At 34.9% G+C, this 23067-nt stretch overlaps 1 protein-coding gene across 1 annotated transcript in view; it reads left to right on the top strand.

Annotated features, from left to right (window-relative positions):
* The window catches only part of KIF20B (kinesin family member 20B), a 73871-nt gene extending 52899 nt beyond the window's left edge, over positions 1–20972 (top strand). Inside the window, exons 23-32 of the mRNA XM_065893899.1 lie at positions 2746–2871; positions 3507–3634; positions 5135–5290; positions 8957–9133; positions 11144–11290; positions 12691–12888; positions 15451–15552; positions 16166–16316; positions 19602–19744; positions 20895–20972. Coding sequence (XP_065749971.1) covers positions 2746–2871; positions 3507–3634; positions 5135–5290; positions 8957–9133; positions 11144–11290; positions 12691–12888; positions 15451–15552; positions 16166–16316; positions 19602–19744; positions 20895–20972 — 1406 coding nt within the window. The remainder of the gene's footprint in view (positions 1–2745; positions 2872–3506; positions 3635–5134; positions 5291–8956; positions 9134–11143; positions 11291–12690; positions 12889–15450; positions 15553–16165; positions 16317–19601; positions 19745–20894) is intronic.
* Positions 20973–23067: the final 2095 nt, after the last annotated feature.

Genomic DNA, 23067 nt, shown 5'->3' with positions numbered 1-23067 from the left:
ATAGCCACTAGCAAAGTTAACATTGGTGTCCTGGGGCCTTACTGATTGCTATCTAGATACTTAAACTCCTTCTTTTGAGCCCTCCAATTTAGAGCAATAGATAGGGTGTAAAAGGAACAGATTCTTTGAATAAAATTATAATTAATTGTATAATCTGAATATATTTGCAAATCATGCTTTTTGAAAGAAAAAGTTTTAGATAGAATACCAGTACTCCTTTAATCCTAAAGAGGAATTCTGTTTCATTAGCTCTCCTGGCAGCTTACATCAATGAACAGAAATACTGAAAATTACTCGTTAAAATTTTTTCTCACTGTTTTGTTTTAAGCTTGCTTTATATTAAGCATTTTTAAGGGAGCCATCTTTTGATGTTTGTGTCATTTTTTTTTGTCACTTTTAGTGCCCTGAGTTTGAGCTATGCATTTATAGATGATAGATCTCTGACATTCATAGCAATCTTGGTAAGAGGTGTCAGAAGTGAGCCCTGCTACTACATGTCTATCACCAGAGATGATAAACCAATCTTTCCTCCTTATCTCTTTCTATCAGGCAGGATTAGAATAGAATTGTTTATAAGCCATTATTGTAGTCATTTTTCAAGGGCCAGAAACAGTTTTGGTAAGGTTATAATAGTACAGTTATTCCTGATGAGTTGGTTTTAAAAACACTAGGAGTAAATACTTGGCTTTGAAAATGTTTCTAGAAAAAATAATTACTTGAGATTTAAATTTGGGATTGAGAATTTATTGTTTTTAGGAGGTAAAAGTTTTAGTTTTGGTTTGAGAATATTAACACTAAAAGTAAGTGTTTTGACAAATAATGTTTTTTCTAAATCCCAAGATCTGTGTTATTAATACGGGCATACCTCAGAGATGTTTCATGTTTGGTTCCAGACCACCACAATAAAGTACAGATCATAGTGAAATAAGTCGCACAATTTTTTTTTGGTTTTCCAGTGCATAAAAGTTATGTTCACGCTATATTGTGGTCTGTTAAGTGTGCAATAGTATTATGTCTAAAAAGACAGTGCTCATACCTAATGAAAAAATACTTTATTGCTAAAAAATGCTAACCATCACCTGAGCCTTCAGGGAGTTGTAATTTTTTTGCTGGTGGAGGGAAGGCCTGGCCTCGATGCTGAAGGCTGCTGGCTGATCAGGGCGGTGGTGGCTGAAGGTTGGGGTGGCTGCAGCAGTTTCTTAAAGTAAGACAACGAGGAGATTTGCCACATGAGTTGACTTTTCTTCTTTTCGTGAACAATTTCTCTGTAGCGTGCACTGCTTTATAGCATTTTACCCACAGTAGAATTTCTTTCAAAATTGGAGTCAGACTCTGCCACTGCTTTATCAACTCAGTTTATGCTATATTCTGAATCCTTTGTTGTCATTTCAACAGTCTTCACCAGGAGTAGATTCCGTCTCAAGAAACCACTTTCCTTGTTCATCCATAAGAAGCAACTCATCATCTGTTCAGGTTTTATCATGAAATTCCAGCAGTTCAGTCACATGTTCTGGATAACTTGCTGCAGCTTCTACATTAGCACTTGGCTGCTTCACCTTGCACTTTTATGTTTTGAAGACAGCTCCTTTCCTTAAACCTCATGAATTAACCTCTGCTAGCTTGAAACTTTTCTTCTGCAGCTTCCTTACCTCTCTCAGCCTTCGTAGAATTGGAGAGAATTAGGGCCTTGCTCTAGATTAGGCTGTGGCTTAAGGGGATGTTGTGGTTGGTTTTGATCTTCTATCTAGACCACTGAAACTTTCTCCATATCAGCAATAAGTCTGTTTTGCTTTCTTATCATTTGAGTATTCACTAGAGTAGCACTTTAAAGTCTCTTCAGGAACTTTACTTTGCATTCACAACTTGGCTGTTTGGTGCAAGACGGCTAGCTTTTGGCCAGTCAGGGCTTTTGACATGCCTTCCTTACTAAACTTAGCTTAATCCTTTCATTTCTAGCTTTTGATTTAAAGTGAGAGACATGTGACTCTTCCTTTCACTTGAACGCTTAGAGGTCACTGTAGTGTTACTAATTAGACTAATTTCGGTATTGTTGTGTCTCAGGGAACAGGGAGGCCGGAGGAGAGGGAGAGACGGGGCACAGCTGGTCATTGGAGCAGTCACAGCACACACAGTGTTTATGGATTAAGCTTGCTGTCTTACATGGGTGTAGTTCGTAGTGTCCCAAAACAATCAAAGGAGTAACATAAAGATCAGTGATCATAGATCACTGTAACAAATACAATAATGATACAGTTTGAATTATTGCAAGAATTACTAAAATGTGATACAGAGGCAGGAAATGAGCAAATGCTGTTAGAAAATGGCACTGATAGACTTGCTTAATGCAGGGTTGCCACAAACCTTCAATTTGTAAAAAAAACACAGTATATGTGAAGCACAATAAAGCGAAGTACAGTAAAATAATAGTTTTTATTATTTTTATTAATAGTGTAATTATATTGAAAATTGTTAGTTTTATCTGAAAAGATTCCTTTTCCATCCATTTATTCTTGCATTCATCTAAGCATCCATCTGTACATCAGTTATTTAGTTGATCCTTCAATATGCCAGTACTGTTCTAGACATTGAAAATATAGCAGTGAACAGGACAGAGTTTCTATTTGGAACTCATATTCTATTATAGTTAATAAAAGTGTATTTTAATTTTAGAAGAACTCAAAGGAAAAATTGGATATCTAGATGTAGATGTTAGTAATTTCTAAAATGTTCTTTCCAAATTTTTAGATCTAAGCGTTAAAGAGAAAATAATTGAAGACATGCGAATGACCCTAGAAGAACAAGAACAAACTCAAGTAGAACAAGATCAAGTGCTTGAGGCTAAATTAAAGGAAACTGAAAGACTGGCCACAGGTGAAACAAGATTGCTTAAATATCTCAAAGCATACTTTCATTTTCTTTATTTTCCTAGATTTCTTTCCTTTTTAAACATAGTTTAGTGTTTATAATAATTCATAATGAAAAAGTATTTGGTGTGTTTGTGGAACATCCTGTCCCTTGTCATTTTTCATTATGATGAAAATTGTTGTACCTAAGTCAGAGAAGGAATAAGGACACTTTCATAATAACTGGATGATAGCTTGCAGTGTTCCCCAGATGTTAAGAATAAACTTTCAACTGAGTTTCACCTCTGTATAGCAACTGGTATCATCTTATATGTTTATCTCAATAAATGCTCTGACTCTATCCTTCAGAATACCATCAGCCGGTTGTTTTTGTTTTTAATTTTTGAGAACATGAAGTTTCCTATATATTGGCATGCATTTATACTGTATAGTCAGAACACTATTCAGTGGGTTTATTGAGAGGTTTTTATAGTTCTTCTCTAAGAATTTGGTAAGCTCTTAGAAGGGTCTCGGTTCTATCTTGGTCTGTGTACTTCTGCTTCTGGGCTCTGCTGATTCTTGTCTGTATCCCATGCCACATGTAGCTCTATGTGGTATAACTTTTGCGTGTACTTTAAAAATAATTTTATGTTTTCAAATCAGAATTGGAAAAATGGAAGGAAAAATGCAAAGATTTGGAAACCAAAAGCAATCAAAGGTCAAATAAAGAACTTGAGGATAACACAGATGTACTTAATATAAAGCTCAGTAAGCTTCAAGATGAGTTACAGGTATGATTTTTATCTATATATGTAATTGTATCTTTATATATATTCATTATATTTCTCATAAAAGGATAATTTAGTAAATATTTTATAATTAATTTAGATATGGATGAACCAATAGCTGGGCAATGTTAATATATAATTTTTCAGTATACACTCAAGTGACACAGGGAAGAAATTCCCAAGATACAAGCTGCTAAGTAAGTGCCAATGAAAATGCAGTGGTTGGGTCTTCAGTTTTACATATTTAATTTTTAAATCATCACTTCTTATGTCTTTGTACCTATTTTCTACGCTTTAAACTTCTAACTCATCAAGTACTTCTGTGGAGAAGATGACTATTAGGAAAATTATTTTGATTATTGTAAATTTAATTATTAAGCTGGAAAAGAATAGAGTTGAATGTCTGAACACTGGAATACATTTGAAACTATACTACTACAGAGAAGATATTCTGTTTTGTGTTTATATGTTTTCCCATGTTTAGCTTTCACATACTATGTGTAGAATACAACATATGGGGGAAATATTTTTTTAATGGGACTTAAAAATACTACGTAAAATTTTGTACATTTTATTTATTAGGAGTTGCAATCCAACTGTAGTTTTGGGACTGAAGAAAACATAACAGTGATTTTGAAAAGACTGCATCTAAATTATTTTCTTAAATTTAGGCTGTATATAATCAGATACTGAACAAATACAAAAGAAATCAGTTACTTTCTTTTTTTAACTATTAATTATGTACTTTAGAATTTATCCTTTCTACTCCATTAATTTTGAAAAAATAACATTAATTACATCGAGAATGTTCATATTAAGGAATACCAGTATGTTCTATATTGTTCTAAAATAATGTGATCACATATCTTAGATAATAAACGAGATTTTTAAATACATAGCTTTTAATGTGGTATTACTGTTTTTGTTTCAAATGAAGTTTTACTTGAATTTTGAATGTATAAATTAGACATTTTTGAACCCACAGGATCTATGGAAACCTCTTTGAAATTTACTGATCAACTATATTTTCTGTCCAGCTGTTCCTTAAACTAATAAATGTTTGCCCTCTTGCACAAGTTATTCTTTATTTGGCATCCTGTATACCCAGGAAAATTTTAGTTTTGGAACCATACAATTAGAAATGACTACCATAAATCATTTTTTTTTTAATCTGGCATTTAAGAAGGCTTGATTCTCTGTAACTCTTTCAGAAATTTCAATTGTGTCTTCTTACGCTCACTCATGATGGAAAGTCCTCAAGTGCACTTTATAGCAAAGTAAAGTTTATAAATGAAATAACTATTTAGGAAAGCAAACCAACAATGTTCTTTTGATAATCTAAAATAAACTCAAATCTTGTCATTATTTAAAGAAAAACACTTGTTTTTAACTTTTTGAAGAGGTGAAATGAAAGGTGCTGGATTACATGGAAATGTTGTAAATACAGATTTATTAACTGCTTTTGAAGCATATGATAGTTACTTATGCTATGTATACATATAGGAATCTGAACAGAAATATAAAGCTGATAGAAAAAAATGGTTAGAAGAAAAAATGATGCTTCTCACTCAAGCAAAAGAAGCTGAGAATCTACGAAACAAAGAGATGAAAAAATATGCTGAAGACAGAGAGCATTGTTTGAAGCAACAAAACGAAATGGTTGGTAACAATTATACTTTTTCTTCTATGTATTTCGCCTGCTTTCTTTGGTTTCTTAAATTTTTCCCTGGGATTCTTATATTCTTATCAGTATCTACATGGTTGCGTGGTTTTGTTTTTTGTCTTTTTTTTTTCAAAGGCAGTTTGTCTGTTTGTAAGATGACTTTTCTAGCCCATTTTATCTTGAAGTTCTTATTGTTGGGAAAATAATTATATCTCAATATTTAGATTCAGAGCTTAAAAATCTCTTCTTTTGACTGCCACAGGGTTATCCCTACGGTATTGTAAAACATTTACATTTTGAACTGTAGATTCCACTAACATGGTGTTTATATTTTACCTCAAAAGCTCATTTTATCAGGTCTTTTTTTTAAAGTCAACTAAACAGTCTCTAGAAGACTATAGGTAGAAATAACCTTCAGTTTTACATTGACTGGCTCTAGTTCTTAAGTGATTCTATCTTAGCTTGTCTTTTTTCCTCCTGTTTAAATCGACAACTTAGTCTGTTTGACACTGAATCAGAAAAAAGAAGTTTAAAGTCATCATTGATCCGAGGAAAGCTGTTGAGTAATACATTAACATTATTTTTAAATGAAAAACTAGTTCTCTATTTACAGTAATAGTAACGTGGCAGTATCACATTGTCATCTATTGGCATTTCCTTTGTTAATGACAGAATTTTACTTATACCAGCTAAACTTTCCTGTACAAACAGGAATGTTAATTTTCAATAAGTTAGGGATGATTTTTTCCAATGATTTTTAAAATTTTTTTATCTTTTTATTTTGAAATCATTTTATTTCCAGAAAAGTTGCAAAACTAGTACAGGGAATTTCTGTATACCTATCACCCAACTTCTGATGTTAGATCTTACATAACAACAATACAATGATCAAAACCAACAAATCAATATTATTATAGTACTGTTAGCTAACTTATGGACCTTACTAGAATTTCACCAGTTTTCCCACTGTTTTTTTCTGGATATAGGATCTAATCTAGGACACTACGTTCCATTTAGTTGTTGTGTTTCCTTAGAGTCTTGACTCTCTTTGTCATGTGACAAGTTATGTGAGACTAATACTTGTCATTACTACAGCAATGAGATGGCAATATATTTCACTTCATGTGCGAACTCCACATGACTGGAGGTACCTTCAGGAAGTGTTGGGTTGAGCGAGATTGTAATGCTGCATTTATCTTAACAGGAAATGTTACTGCTGGTTCTCTTTCTGTCCACAGCCCATCCAACCTTCCTGGACAGTAATAAGAGGCAAGAAGTGAAATCAAAGCTCTTGGCTGTCATAGTCAGTCACTCTACCTCCAACCTAGGAATGGGCCTACTTTCTTTTCCTAATCAGTAGTCCCTGTAGCAGCAATGCCAGCAAGTAAACCTCCTTTGAGTTTTTAATCCTAGAGAAAGCTAGCTTTCTCCTTTCTCCCATATATTTCTTTACAGTCATACCTAGGATATGTGTCTATGATGTTTAAGAAATAAATTGTTGATGTTTTTTAAAGCTTTTAAAATTGTAACATACATAACACAGTAAGTAAACAAAACGTATAGTTCAGTGAATTATTATAAAGCCAGCCCCTACTTAACTACCACCGAGTTCCTAAAAAATAGAACCCTCTTCTGAATGGTAATAACTGTTCTATCTTTTAATGTTAAACTTTAGTTTTGCTCATTTATGAATTTTATATAAATGAAAACATAAATATATAGAATGCATTTCTTGTGTCTGGCTTCTCTCACTCAGTATTATGTTTGTGAGGATCATTTATACTATTGCAGGTAACTGGAGTTAGTCTGTTTTCATTGCTGAATATTTCAGTGTATAAGTATACCTCGGTCTATTCAATTTAAAGTTGAATATATGTGGATTGTTTCCTGTTTTGGGCTGTTAATGCGTAAGATCTCCTCTTAACATTTTATATATTTCTGTTAGTGCACATGTGTATACATTTCTATTGCCTATATAGCCAAGAATAGAATTGCTAGTTGACAGGGTAAACGTATGTGGAACTCTAGTAGAATGCCAGACTGATTTTCAAAATAGTTGTATCCATTTATACTCCAACTAGTATTGTTGGATGTTTAGTTTATTGGCTCTGCCTATCCAAGTCCCCTTGCTTATCTTCTATTGGACTATCTTTATACTTTCTGGATAGGAGCGTGTTGCAGTTACCTTCTTTCAATCTCTGGTTTACTTTTTTACTCTCCTGTTGCCTTTTTAGAACAGAAATTCTTAGGTATTGTAATTCATTTTCCCAATCTTTTCCTTTATGAACCTCAAGGGCATAAAGATGTTTTCTTACATTATTCCTGAAAAGTTGGGGGTTTTACCTTTCATATTTAGACCCTAGAATTAATTTTTATGTTGGAGTGAGATGGGGTAAAAGCAGTTGTTGTCACTGTAAATGTGTATTAACGATTGACCTGGTAGTACATGTTGAAGAAACTTTCTTTTTTACTGCCCTGCAACTTTTGTCATAAATCAGTTGTCCAAGCGTTAACTTTCATACATTGTGTGAGATTAAAATTAAGGTTTTTTTTCTTTTTTTCCATTTGGCTCTTCAGTTGTTCCATCACTCTTTGTTGAAAAGACTGTCCTTTCCTCCATTGAAATTCTTTGGCATTTTTATAGAGTATCAATTGACCATAACATTTGTGGACCCTATCCTCTGCTTTCTGATGTCTGTGTATCCTTACACCAATATCACGGTCTTGATCATTATTATTATTATAGTAGTCTTGAAATGATGTAGTGTGATTGCTCCTACTTTTTTTCTTTTCTTTTTTTTTTGCGGTACGCGGGCCTCTCACCGTTATGGCCTCTCCCATTGCGGAGCACAGGCTCCAGACGCACAGGCTCAGCGGCCATGGCTCACAGGCCCAGCCGCTCCACGGCATGTGGGATCTTCCCGGACTGGGGCACGAACCCGTGTCCCTTGCATCGGCAGGCGGACTCTCAACCACTGCGCCACCAGGGAAGCCCGTTCCTACTTTGTTCTTCATTTTCAACATAATTTTGACTTATGTCATTTGCATTTTCATATTATTTTTAGAGTCAGCTTTTTCATTTCTGTCAACACACACACACACACGTGCGCGCACTTGCTTGAATTTTGAAGTTGCTTTGATTCTAGATCTTTTGATGCCAGGGGAGACCTGGCATCTTAACAATATTGAATCTTTTGATCCTTGAACACAGATTCTCTCTTTGTTTCAGCAATGTTTTGTAGTTTGTCATGTTTAGGTCTTGCACATATTTTCTTTAATTTACCGCTAACTATTTCATGATTTTTGAACCCAGTGAAAATGGTATTTTTAATTTTCATTTCTCTATTGTTTGTTGCTATTAGTTTTGTCATTTGTTTTATTGTAATTTTACCATCTCATTTCTCAAATATTGGGGGAAATGCTAGGTTTAGTTTAAAAGCTGTAATTTTTTATTGAAAGAAGTGCCCAATGTGAACATTTAAGATATATGAAGGCATTATGTGTTTGGCTTTATAAGTAAATATTTTATCGAGACTTGACTACGTAATTTGTTATATATCCTGTTCACAGTTGTATTTATTGTGTTATTTAGAAATTCAGAAATTTCTTATATTTATAATTTTGCAAGGTTTATTTTAACATTTTGTCCATATTCTGTTTAGGAAATGCTTCAGGCACAGTTGGCTGAGAAAGATGGTAACCTCCAACAGTGGCGGGAAGAACGTGATCAACTGGTTGCAGCTTTAGAAATACAGCTGAAAGCACTGATCTCCAGTAACATACAGAAGGATAATGAAATTGAACAATTAAAAAAGATCACATCAGAAACTTCTAAAACAGTCAGTAGAATCATGTTCTTTCTATGCCTTTTTAAATTAAACATAGGAAGTATTCAAAATTATTTAATTGATTAACTTTTAAAGAATAAAAATGTAAGTAGATCAGTCGGGAATCATAGTTTGAAAAAATTATTTGGATAGGGGCTTCCTTGGTGGCACAGTGGTTGAGAGTCCGCATGCCGATGCAGGGGACACAGGTTCGTGCCCCGGTCCGGGAAGATCCCACATGCCGCAGAGCAGCTGGGCCCGTGAGCCATGGCCTCTGAGCCTGCGCGTCCGGAGCCTGTGCTCCTCAACGGGAGAGGCCACAGCAGTGAGAGGCCCGCGTACCGCAAAAATAAATAAAAATAAATTATTTGGATATTGGTCATGAATTTTGAGTTTTCAGAGTTTATCATTATGGTTGACTCATCAATGACTAATTGAGAAATAGTACTTTCTCCAATATTTTGGTCATATCTCTTAGATAGAATAATTAGAAAATAAACAACTGATGATTTAGTCCCTAATCTGCCTTTAAAATGTGGAAATGTGACTCAGCCTGAATGCTTGGTGATATTTAAATACTTGAACCCATCCTAAATTTATGATAAAAATACAAATTGTTTTTGGAAATAAGCACAATGGTGAGGAGATGTGAGTCATTCAGGAGCTGCTTTTTTTTTCCCCCCCTCTGGCTGCACCACGCGGCTTGCAGGGATCTTAGTTCCCCAACCAGGGATTGAACCCAGGCCGCGGCAGTGAGAGCACCGAGTCCTAACCACTGGACCACCAGGGAATTCCCAGGAGCTACTTTGGTAATATTGCATTGGGGCTAGGAACCCTAGATAAAGAAAATATTGCATTTCACAGATAGCTATTTCCCAGGTAAATTGAATCAGGGTACATCTGAAGCTAGTCTTTTCAGAGTAAATAATGTGCATTTGAAAATCTGCTGTTCTGCAGCCTTCAGACAATAATAAAATTAAACGTGTTTGTGCGTATATGTCTCTTACATCAAAAGACTTCATGATTCTAAGATAAGAGAAAGACTGCTCAAAACAGAGGTATTAACATGTGGTATAAATTGCACAGAATAGAAAGTTAGAAAAACTAGGTATCAACTGCTGTCAGTGTGGTTTTGGGACCTTTAGGAAAATTACTTAACATTTCCAAACTTTAAAACAGAGATGAAAAAAAAAAACAAAACAGAGATGATAATGTCTTTCTAATAGAATTGTGAAAATTAATCGAGAGCATTTGTAAAACAGTTAGCACAGTTATTGCCACAGTGGAAGTCAGTACATGCTAGTTGCTTTCCCCATTATGAATGCAATAGCATCTTTTTTATTTGACAATTATGGGTAGGTGACATAAGGGATGTATTTGACTTTTGATTTTGATGGTGGTGATTAGAAGGTGCACGTTGGAATTTATCAAGTTTAAAAATGTATTCTGATTTTTTTTATAGATCCCTTAAGTAGGGTTTAGGAATAGAGCATACCCTATGACTGACTGAGATGAAGAGTGGGCAGCGAGGAAAGGTTTAGTTATCAGTATGGTCTTTTCTACTCTAATGCTATAGTTGCATTCCTAAGACACCTACTTTTTCAAAATTGTGTTACCAAAGTGGTTTTGGGGGTTCAAGCTCCAACTCAGTACAGACAGTGGTCATGTTATTTAATTTCTCTCTATTTCTTCATCTGGAAAGTAGGAATAACAATTCTTGCCAAATCTCAGAGTTGCAGTGAAAGTAAAATGAGAGAATATATGTAAAACACCTTGGAAGTTGAAAGTAATCTTTCAAATTTCTCTTTAGATCAGATTCAGAAGAGGCTGGAAAGTTGCCCAGCCTTTCCTAACTCTCTGAGGATGAAAGAGAAGAAGAAGGAGAGTTAGTTGGTCATTGAAGAAGTGTTTAATTACTTCCACTATTTAATTCACCCAAATCTTGATATTATATTCTTTAGGTGAAGTATTTTAATGTATATTCGGTTACGGTGGCTTGTTGCTTTAATATTTCCTTACTAGGAAAAACAGACCATGGATATCCAGCCCAGGCATATGAGTTCAGTGGATCTTGGCAGGGTTGAAACTGAACCTCAGTCAACAAGTTTTGGCAGGGTTGAAACTGAACCTCAGTCAACAAGTTTTGAAATTTCCAGGGATGAAGTAGAAGTGAGTATTTGATAACACGGTCCACTTTTTAACCCTCTTTACCAGTGACCATTAATTACTAAATAATACTTGCAAGTATAATTTAATCAGTTGTTGTAGGTATCTTGCTATACCTACAGTTAGCTGTGTGTGCTCTTGGCTATGGAAAGGAAAACTGAAGGCTTTTGAGGGGAGATGCAATTCTTTTGGGGAAATTTGATCCCCAAATGGTATTAATTTCCTCTCAAAATGATACTGATCTCAAACAGATCTTTGATTATAAACAAATTTGATGGTCAGAGATAGGAAATCCCACAAAAGACAAAATATGGATGACTATTTTCCCTCATAAGCAGTCCATTTAATAAGCATTCTATTAAATAGCATTTTTTGGAAATTTTACCCATTTTATAACTTTATCACCAAATCCCAATAACCTCACAATGAGTTTCCTTAGTTTGAAGTGGGCTTAGGGTTCTGTGACTTGCATTGGATAACGTAGTTTCTCAGATTGCCTATGAAATAGATACAAATTCTATGTCACTTGTTGAAAATAAAATTACTTTTTAAATATCTATTTTAAAAACACATTTATTGGGAGCATTCATTGTTGGAAACCTTGCACTGAGGATAAAGACATAAGTAAGATATGATCGCCATCCTCAAGGAATAAGAAGTCTAATAAGACAGGTATTTAATGACTATCTTGTTTCACCTTATGGACTAAGTGTTATAAAGAGAGTGCTAAGAAGGAACACTGATGAGGAGGATATGATGAATTTTGCCTGAGTGGTTGTGGACGTGGATTAGAAAAAGTAACATCGTACTGGGTCTTGAAGGTGAATAGAAGTTTACCAAGCAGAGAATGGGAAGAGAAAGGCATTTTGATCTGGGGAAATAACACAAGCCATTCCTTACAAGGCTTCAGAAGAATCATGTGACTTCCACCACATGCTATCAGTCATGGAAGCCATTAAGGCCAGTCCCAATTCAAGGAAGGGGAATGAGACTCTATCTCTCAGTGGGAAGAACAGTAAAGAATTTACAGCAAACTTTAGTTTACCATAACTAGGGCGCTTATTAAAAATCATTGACTCTTTCCTTGGAGAGTTCTGATTTAGTAGGTTTGTGGTAGGGTCCAAGAATCTTTTAAACAATTTCTCTATATAATTCTTACGATGACACAGGTTTGGGAAATACTGATCTCTAAGTTTCTCTCAATTTTAACATACCGTGTATAAACCTGGAGAAAGTAGATGATAACTCAGTCTTTCTGTCCTTGCTGTAGCAAATTTGGTCAAGCAAACTTTATCTTTTCCAATTTATTGTTTTTAATAGGTAATTGAGACAGTTAATTTTTGGCAATTTAGAAATTCATATTCTGCAAATAAGATTTGTTTTCCTTTTAAATTCTGTTGTAGGATGGATCTGTAGTCCTTGACTCTTGTGAAGTGTCAACAGAAAATAATCAAAGTACTCGATTTCCAAAACCTGAGTTAGAGATTCAATTTACACCTTTACAGCCAAACAAAATGGCAGTGAAACACCTGGGTTGTACCTCACCAGTGACGGTTAAGATTCCCAAGGCCCGGAAGAGGAAGAGTAATGAAATGGAGGAGGTAAATACTTAACTATTAAGTGAATTAAACAAGTAAACCTTATTATTATTAAGCTCAGTGATAATATATAGTTAAACTCTGTTACATTGCCCTTCTATTCATAAGCACTGCTATTAGAGACCAAAATCATAGTTTATGGTATATTTAATACTGTTTTAAGAATATTACTGTGGTGAATAGTCCTCACACAAAAAGCTTATAGACTTTAAAATATATAGATTATTCCTTCTTTTAGTGAAGCTATGACAGGTCAAATGGTGGTGAATTTTAGTAGCGAGCTATTTCAGTATACCGGTCCTGTTCAAACTCAGTCACTTTCCCTCCAATGGAAGAGAAAAGGGGTTGATAAAAGGAATTAGAGAAACTGAAACGACTAACTTGCTTGAATATAATCTTTGTCATTTAACTAAAATCTTAGGTCTCTGTGATCATAGTTGGTTTCAGAAGAGGAATTCTTGTTCTATGAGCCAGTATTAAAATTTGGGTCTCGATTTAGTGGTAGGCCAAGAACTATTTACTTCTTCCTGCTGGAGCTTTCTGATCGTGGGGTTACCAAACCTTCTGTCATATTCTAGCCAGTCACATAAAGTTTCCGATCCTCACTTTCCTCCTTTCGGAAATGAAGAATTAGATATAATATGTTTAAAATGTTTTGCTTTTGTTCCACATGTGGTAGATACATAATAAATGGCAATATTTATGTTAACAGAAATATTTATGTTTAAAACTATAATTATAAACTCTCTGGCACAATAACTTTTTTTCCAACTTGTCTTTTTCACGCCTTTAAAGAGTAGTATATTTTCAAGTTGGTGGAAGAGCAGGAATAATATTAACCATACTCGTGAGGCTCTCTGTCAGGTAATACATTTGCTGAACGAATATTATTTAGCATATTTCCTTCTACACATAGAACACCTTTAGCGATTGTTTTGGAGCGCCTTAGTTAACTTTTATTCTCTATTTATTTAATTTATATTTAGTACACTTTAGATATTATTAAGATACAGTTGACCCTTGAACGACATGAGGGTTAGGTGCCAGCCACAGCACAGAAAAATCTTGTGTAACTTGCAGTTGGCCCTCAGCATGTGAGGTTCCTCATCCATGGATTCAACCAACTACAGATCATGGAGTAATGAAGTATTTACTATTGAAAAAAATCAGTGTATAAGCAGACTCATGCATTTCAAACCTGTTTTGTTCAAGGGCCAACCGTACTAAGTAGTTTAATTTCATCATCTTTGTTAACATGGTGACTAACATCTATGTTGACTTGATTCATTTTTTTCAAAGGAAAAGGAAAAATTGGTTGTATACTCGGGGGGTTAAGATAAAATTATTTTATTCATTTTACTGCCGGCATATCCTCCCAGTTTCAGAATAGATACACAGATTGTTGTAGGGTAAACCATGTAGAAACTTAAAAGTTTTAACTGATTTTGCTAGCTCTTTACTGCTGTAATAAACTGAGTGTTGTAAAGTCCTCAGGAAAATAATTTATACAGTGCTATATTCTAATCTAGTGAAGACTCCAAAGAGCTCTTTATTGAACGCTACAAGTATGATGGAGTTACAATCTTTCTTCCTTTGCTTCCCCTGATTACCATCTGTCTTTCCTCTTTTACGAAATCTTCTTGTGATCCTTAAGACTTTACTGGGTAACTTGAATTCTGAGGTTCAGTCATGATCTCTCTGCTTCTGTTCTTGCCTTTTTTTTTTTTCCCTTTTATGCCTGTAATCTTTAGTACTATTGATATTTGCACAAGTTCAGTTCAGTTAATGTACTACAAAAGACTTTGTCTTAAGATTAAGTGGGGAAAAGAAGAGTGAGATGTCATGCCTTTTTAGTAGCAAAAACAGATGGTAATTCTTAACCTTCACATTTTACCTGTGCTTATACCGCAGTTTTGCTTTGTTTTCAGTGTCACTAAGTATCGATGAGGGGTTATGCTCAGCATGATTTGGGAGTTGGGAAAAGGGTAGATAAGTATGTTGCTATGTTGTATCGTCAAGATGGGGTTCAAATAAAAGATGTCATCCCTTCATTTAACTAATGTAATTTCATCATGATGCATGTGAAAAATTCATACCTTCAGTCATTTTCTGATAACAACGTGTATTGCATCATCATGCTGTGTGCCTAAACTTACATGTGTTATATCTGAGGAATATTTCAGTGAAGTTGGCAAAAAACATTGTACCTTCAGTCAGGGTTTCTCAACTTCAGCGTGATTGACAATTTCAGCTGGATATTTCTTTGTTTAGGAGAGTTCAATGCCCTGTACATTTTAAGGGGTTTTTAGCAGTATTCCTGGCCTCTACCCACTAGTTTCCATGAAACCTTCCCCTTATCCCCAGCAGCGACAACCAAAACTTATCTTCAGACAACGCCTATGTCCCCTGGCATCAGAATGGCCCCTGGTTGAGAACCATTTTCTCGTTTTGTTGTTGTTTGTTTGTTAGTTTGCTTTTGTTCTTTTTTTCTCCTCCCCTGGAGTCTAGAGAGAGAAAGAAAACACTGTCAAGAAATTAATCAGTGCTGAAATTCATTATTTTTAGGACTTTGTGAATTTTGAAAATAAGAAGAATGCTACACCCAGAACTAATTTGAAGTCCCCTGTTTCTGAGCATAGAAATTCTTCCGTCAAAAAGGAACAAAAGGTTTGTCATCTAATTTGTCCAAAATTGACCATTTTCATAACTTACATTTATAACGTAGCAGATGAAAATAAAAATGTCAAATTTGATTAGTAATAATTATTCAGAAGTTGGGTTTTGTCCAGTTATAACTTATTTGTCTTTCATTTTCTATTCATCTAATTCAGCTCTGAATATATAACCTTTGGCATTTGGCAAGTAGCAGGTACCCCTTGATGTGTTCACCTCTGACTTATCATTCTGTCACACTCATTCTCCGGCCCTTTCATCCCTCTCCTTATAGTCTTTTTTGTGTGTGTGTGGTACGCGGGCCTCTCACTGTTGTGGCCTCTCCTGTTGCGGAGCACAGGCTCAGTGGCCATGGCCCACGGGTCCAGCTGCTCCGCGGCACGTGGGATCTTCCCAGACCGGGGCACGAACCCGTGTCCCCTGCATCGGCAGGCAGACTGTCAACCACTGCGCCACCAGGGAAGCCCCCCTCTCCTTATATTCTTAATCTCAAGTTCCCTGCCTGAGAATTCATAACCTGTGCCTGACCTCTTTAATTCAACTATGGCTATAACTGTTTCCTTCTAACATTCCTCATCAACAATAACAAGAACTGTTTGTTTATTAGGTTTCCACACGCCCATCATCTAAGAAAACGTACTCTTTACGGAGTCAGGCATCTACAATTAGTATAAACGTGCCTGCTAAGAAAAAAGATGGAACGCTACAGAAATTTGGAGATTTCTTACAACATTCTCCAACTATTCTTCAATCAAAAGGTTTGCAGAATATTAATTAAATGACCTTTTACGTTAGGTATATGGTGTTTTCTAATATCTGATTGGTGTATAAACTCAACAACAGTGACTATTATATTTCCAGTAGACAGTGTCTTATGTTAGGTATTTAGGGAGGAAACATGAAAGGATGATATGCCTTGGTGTTCACTGGGTAATGGAAGAGAAAGATCTGTAGTTAAGTAATTGATGCAGAGAAGGCTGCTTAATGTAATAGTTGCAGAGATACAAGGAAAGTGCGTGGTAGTATTGGAGGAAGAGAGCTGTTTGTTTGGGGGCTATGGGAAGATTTTATAGAAGAGATGGGATTTCACCTGGGTGTTGAAATGTTGGAAGATTATACCTCCTAGAGATAACCACTGTTCGTATTATGGTATATTTTCTCCTACTGTTTTTTTCTCTGCATGTATAAACATTACCTAATCATATATATCAAAAGCATATATTTCTATAAATATGTATTGAGTTTAGTTGCTTAATGCTTTTTTCTTTATAATATAATGTAGACATACTAATACTTTTGTATAAATATGTGCTAAGATATATATTCTCTCTATACACGTATACATAAATATATATTTATATACACATCTACCAGAGGGAACAGTTTTAACACAAATAGAGTACCAGGAAAGTGTAGGGAATGTGCAGGCGATTACAGGTAGCAATATGCATCTGGCATCTAGAATGTGGAGAGATTATTGGGAGGAAGGGGGCAGGAAGGAGTAAGTTTTCATTAGAGTACCTGAATGGTAGCAATAGGATAAATTGGAGACTGGAGGTGGGGAGAGTGAGGAGGGAAAGGGACTGAAAGCAGGGGCAGTTGAATTTAGTGATTGGTTGTGTAAAAATACTTTCTGTAAAAACTTAACCACAGAGCTTCCCAAATTTTCTTGGTTCACAGTGCCCTTAATGTCTCAGTAATTTTTTTCATTGTGTCCATGCACCCAAAGAAACACCTAATAGTTCCATCCGTTAATACTTAAGGCCAAACAATCACTGAAAATTCAGCTCCTGAAAATCCAGGTTGCCAAAATATGTAATCATCAGAAGGAAGGTAATGTGATATCTTTTTGAAACTGAACTACCCTGAGTTACAGAGTGTCACTGTTTTCCTCAAAAATTTAAAGTATTCAGAGCTGCTCTCGTGAATTTGCTGCAGCATGTCTTGGTACACAGTTTGGGAACTTCAGACTTAGACCCATTTGTATATATTTTTCAAAAAATATATACATTCTTTGGAAGGTATAGTTTGTATAAGCATAGAAAATATCTGAAGAGACAAACAGCAAACTGTTAAATGTCTAAATTTGGAGAGGTGGGACTTGTTATTTTAGATGCTTCTGTATTTTATTTAAATTATGTTGACCGTTGCTTATATATTAAAAAGAAATATGTTTTCAAGGAGAGGGAGGTACCCACCTGGTAATGACTCCCTTGCTTGGTTGACTCAGCACCTTAACAGCTTCCCTACCTATATACCCGGTGTGGAATTTTTAAAAACTTTTTCTAGTAATATAAAGTATCCCTGTTTGGGATTGTAACTGCAATACATGTCTGTTGTTGATCACTTGGAAATAAAGGGAGAAAAGAAGAAAACAGAGATCAGTGCTTAAAATTCTGCTGCTCTGGTAACTACTGTTAATCCATTACTCAGTAACGCTGGTTTCCCAGTTTATCCCTTTCGTCTATCTCTTATCCATTCAGTACATGGAAGCCAGAGTGATCTTTTCAAAGTGCAAAATGAATTATTTAAACTATATAATTTTTTGTTTTCTTATTATCTTTTCCAGTAGAATATAAGCTCTACAAGTGCAAAATGTCTGTCTAGTTTACATCCTCAGCTCTTAGTATAGTGGTTGGCACACAGTAGTGAGGAATTTCGAAGCTCCAGGCCAAAATCCTATGTGTGATTTGTTTCAGGCTGACCTTAGGCAATTACAAAGGTTTTACCTGTTAGGTCTCATGAGGGAAAGCTACCGTCCCCACATCAAACTTGGTACACAGCCAATGCATCCTAGTCTGTGAAGGGAGTTAGTCAAGGACTCAGGTCTCTTGCCAGCCATACTCTTACACATATCTGCATTCCTAGCCTAGGTGCCTTCATTTGTATCCTATTAATTGGGAGTCTTCAGTAGAGAACGTCCTCAGGCATCTCTGCCAAAGACGTTATGACGGGGAAGTGGAGGGAAACTTGAAGACACTTTTCTCCACTCTGACTCTACTTTTCCGCTCCTAGCCCTCCCCACTGGTCTCCGGCACCAAGGTCCATAAAACTGCAAGTGCAAGAGCCTTTTGTTTAGGGCTCACTTGGCAATAAGATCACCCCAACTTCTGTGCTGACCCACCTGACCCAGACTGTGCATTATTCCACGGGGGAATGTAGAAGGGCGGTGGGAGTTGGCGCTTTCTCAGGTTTAGCCGCTTGCTTATTCAACTGCAGTTAAGCGGTTAAAGGCTTTAACTTTCATTTTGACTTTTCTTAATTAGCCACTCTGACATCTGGCGGCTCAGCTCTCAGGCTCAGCTCAGCCCTTGACAAGTAGATCTCAGTTCAGCATGTTTCCTTAAATGTGTTTTCTATTTTAAAAAATATATAGTTGATATCATATGTACATGGATTTTCTATCCAGAAGTTTTCCCAAATGGAAGTATGTTTTCTGTTAAAATCAATATGTGTCTATTAAAAAAAAAAGCATATGTACAAAGTAAGAAATTTTAAAATTCCTATTGAACTTACCAGAAGCAATCAACTGTTAACAGTTTGGTTTCTTTCACTCTATGTGTGCATGTGCACACGTTTGTTAACTAGAATAAAGGGCTCACAAGTTACTTTCACTTAATATTCATTGTGGACGTCTTTACGTGTGAGTACTGAACTAGCTCTACCACCTTATTGTTCTTAGTGATGCGTGGTCCACTATACGCGTATCCTGATCTTTTCCTTAATGTAGTATAAACCTCTTCCAAGTCATTAAAGATGCCTGAGTTTTACTGGTTGTACTGTAATTTACCAAACCTTTTCAATATGTTGAACATTAGTGAAGTGATATTTTATTTAGTTGCCCTTTTATTTTTGCTGTTGGTCAGTAATTTGTGTGTTTATTAGGCATTTAATTCTTTTTTCTTTGTGAGTTTTCTATTCGTGTCCTTTTACCATTTATAAATTGCAGTGCTTTTCTTTTTAATATGGTTCTTTAATAAGGATTTCAAATATTTGCAGTTAGAAAATTATTTCAAGATTTAACTAATGTATTTTTTTCATAGCAAAGAAGATAATTGAAACTATAAGCTCTTCAAAGCTCTCAAATGTAGAAGTAAGTAAAGAAAATGTGTCTCGACCAAAACGGGCCAAACGGAAATTATACACAAATGAAATTTCATCTCCTATTGATATATCTGGCCAAGTGGTAAGCTACTATTTAAGTTTTCTTAAAAGTAAAACTGTTTATGTTCTTCTTAATTCTGAAGTATTCATAACAATTTGAATTATATAATGGTTTGAACTTTTATTCTGTAGACCATATCTCTTAAAACACGCTTTAAATGTTGTACTTTTGGTACTGGATGTGTTAAATTTATAGTAATTGAATATAAACGCTGCATTAATGTATACAAGTGTCACATACATCTGCATTTATAAACTCATAAGAGGAATTTTAATTCCATCAATAGAATTATCACTATTTAATAATTTATTGGCTTCTAACATCTGTTTTTCTTATTATCTTTATCACAAGAGTTGTACAAATCTGGGCCTAAGTCTGCCTGCTAAAAATATAGAACTGACATTCAGTCATTTCCTCCCACTTTCCCTCTAAGGCTTCCAGGTTTTCTTAAGAAAAGACTATATAGATTGTCACCCTGACTTTATGACTCATTCTCCTTACTTAGAACAGGCTGTTCTATTACAGGGAAAGTTCTAATTCTCTATCATTTTTGCATCTGCCTAGTGGATGGAAGTGAAGATAGAAAAGGAATTAAAGAAAAAGCTTTCAACAGAAAATGGCCAAGAAAAATCGGGAGAAACCTTTTGCAACAGTAGCTATCAGATATAAGATAGACACTTGAAGCAAGTAGTAAAGAATTAGGATCGTTAGGTCATGCTTTTGGAAGTACTGTTCTCTTGGTTCCTTTTCTCCATCTGTCTGATAAGTACATAATTTGCTCCCTTGGCTGAAGTTATTTCTTTTCTTAGTTGCAAAATAATGCTGTTTCTACTTTCTAAGTTATATACTTGTTACTGCAAAAAATCATTTCCTAAAAATTATTTGAGGCACTTGTCTCCAAATATTTTAGTAATTATTTCAAGCTATGAATTCAGTGAAAGTGTGGATTATTTTAATTCCAGAATTAGGTAGTGTTGAAAGAATCTTTTATAAAATCTACTACCTTAGGCATGCTTTTTTATAGAAGATTGTATATCTGCAGTCCAGGAGGACAGAAAGTACTGTCATGTACTTATTTCAGTTATTAAGAACGTGAACATAGCTTATTAATTGTAAGTAAGCTTTCATTTTTATTTTTATTTATAAAAAATTATGAAATTGTTAATTTCAGATTTTTATGGACCATAAAGTGAAAGAAAGTGATCATCAGATTCTCAAACGACGACTTCGAACCAAAACAGTCAAATAAATCACTTATGGAGAATGTTTTAATATAAAATTTATATTCATAATCATTATAACTTGCATCCTGACTTTTGAAAGATAATTGTATATACTATGATGCGTCAAATCCCTTTGTATGTACATTGCTATTTTATAATAGTGTGATTTTAATTCAATAAAGAAAATAAGTCAACAGTAAGTTTGCTTGTCTACTTTTCTAAGGCTTTTAAATAATTGCTTCTTTTCAAACTGTATGTTTTTTCCTGTTATCCCAGGCATGGGACCAGTGAGGAACCTAGGAAAGATGCTGTTATTTTTTGTTTGTTTTTCTATACATAGATTTCACAGGTCAGATATTTAGTTTACTTATATTTAACAGTGTTTTAGGAATTGCTTTTACTGTATGTGTTAGGAAATACAGGTAATTTTACATATCTGTTTGGATTATGGCTGAGATTCAGGGAGTAAGTGTGTACAGGTCTTCTAGTTGCTAAAATATGTATGCACATAATTTAGAAAAGCTCTCAGGCCTTTAATTAGAATGTCTTTTATTTTTAAATAATTGAATAGAGTTGGTTTTCTGATTTTTTCCAGGACACAGAAGATTAGAAGCAAAAAGTTAGAAGGGAAGAGGCGATAACATCTAGAGGCCAAAAAATTATACTGTTACCTAGGGAAGATAGAATTTTAGACCTGGAGAGACCTTAGAAATACACTTTCCTCGTTTTATAGATGAGAACACTGAGACCCATAAAATTTACTTTTTCAAGTTCACACAACTAACGTATATTAAGCTTTGGTTTAAAAAAATACCAACAAGAAACAAAAAACAAAGCAGAGGCCTCAAGAATTGTTGCCAACTGGGGCTTTTTAAGAGCACACATTTATGCATCTGAAACCTTTAAGATTTCATTGGATTTTAGCATTGTTTACTATAATCATGTCCCTGAGACAGGAATAAAAGTTACCTTTGGTGTCTTGTTTAGGAGACACTTATATGTGTTTGGGGAAAATTTCCATCAAAATAGTTAATTTAAAACTGAAACCTCTTTAAGCATGAACATGTTTTTATTATGCTACATGGTTTCATGCTAATATATATATATATACACACACACACACACACACGTGTATATATATAATTGATCCTCATTATTCACAGATTACATGATTACAAATTTGCTTATTTGCTAAAATTTATTTGTCATCCCCAAATCAGTACCTAGGCACTTTTGTAGTCATTCTCAGACATCCCCAGAGTGGCAAAAAATTTTAGTCACCCAACATGCATGTTCCCAGCTAAGGTTGAACAAGATTACACTGGCTTCTTGTTTCAGCTCTCATACTGTAAATGAGTGTCTACATCCCAGAATGTAGACTGAAATCAAGCCTCAACAACATCTGCAAAGGAGACAGTTTGACAATTGGAAGGGCTTGAGAAATACCTTGGGCTTTCCACACTCTTATACTAACAAAGCATAACACCAAGTCTGCATAAGTTGAAAGCAATCAGTAATCAAAATGCCTACTGGAACAAAAATCAGCACTTCAGAGGAAGATATAGCACAGATTCTCTTTAAGATATCTTTTATAATGTGTGACATACAGTCAAAAATTAGTATATATGGAAAGAAACAGGAAAATGAGTCCTATGGTAAAGAAAAAAAACATGAAAATAAATCTTGACATGGCACAACTGTTGAATTTTGCAGAAACTTTCAAGCAGCTGTTGTGCGCATGTTCAGATTTAAAGGAAATGCTATCTCAATGAGTAAGGCCAAGGGAATCTCAGCAGAGAGATGGAAAGAATAGAGAAAACAAGTGGAATTTTTAAAACAAAAATAACTGATGTAAACAATCTGGATAGATTTAACAGCAGATTAGAGGTGTCAGAAAAAAGTATCAGTGAACGTGAAAACAGATCAATTAAAATTGTCCAATCTGAGGATAAGGGAGATTGGAGAAAGAACAGAGCCTGAGGGTCCTATGGAATAATATCACATGGATTGACAGGTGTAATTGGAGATCCAGAAGGCTAAAAGAATGAAAATAGGGCAGAAAAATATACTTGAAGAAATAACGGCCAAACATTTTACAACTTTTATGAGGAAACATTGGCT

This window comes from Phocoena phocoena, chromosome 16, assembly GCF_963924675.1.
Source record: "Phocoena phocoena chromosome 16, mPhoPho1.1, whole genome shotgun sequence".
In the NCBI taxonomy this organism is placed as follows: Eukaryota; Metazoa; Chordata; class Mammalia; order Artiodactyla; family Phocoenidae; genus Phocoena; species Phocoena phocoena.
The sequence above is the reverse complement of the archived record's forward strand: the minus strand, read 5'-3'. Positions and strand labels throughout refer to the sequence as shown.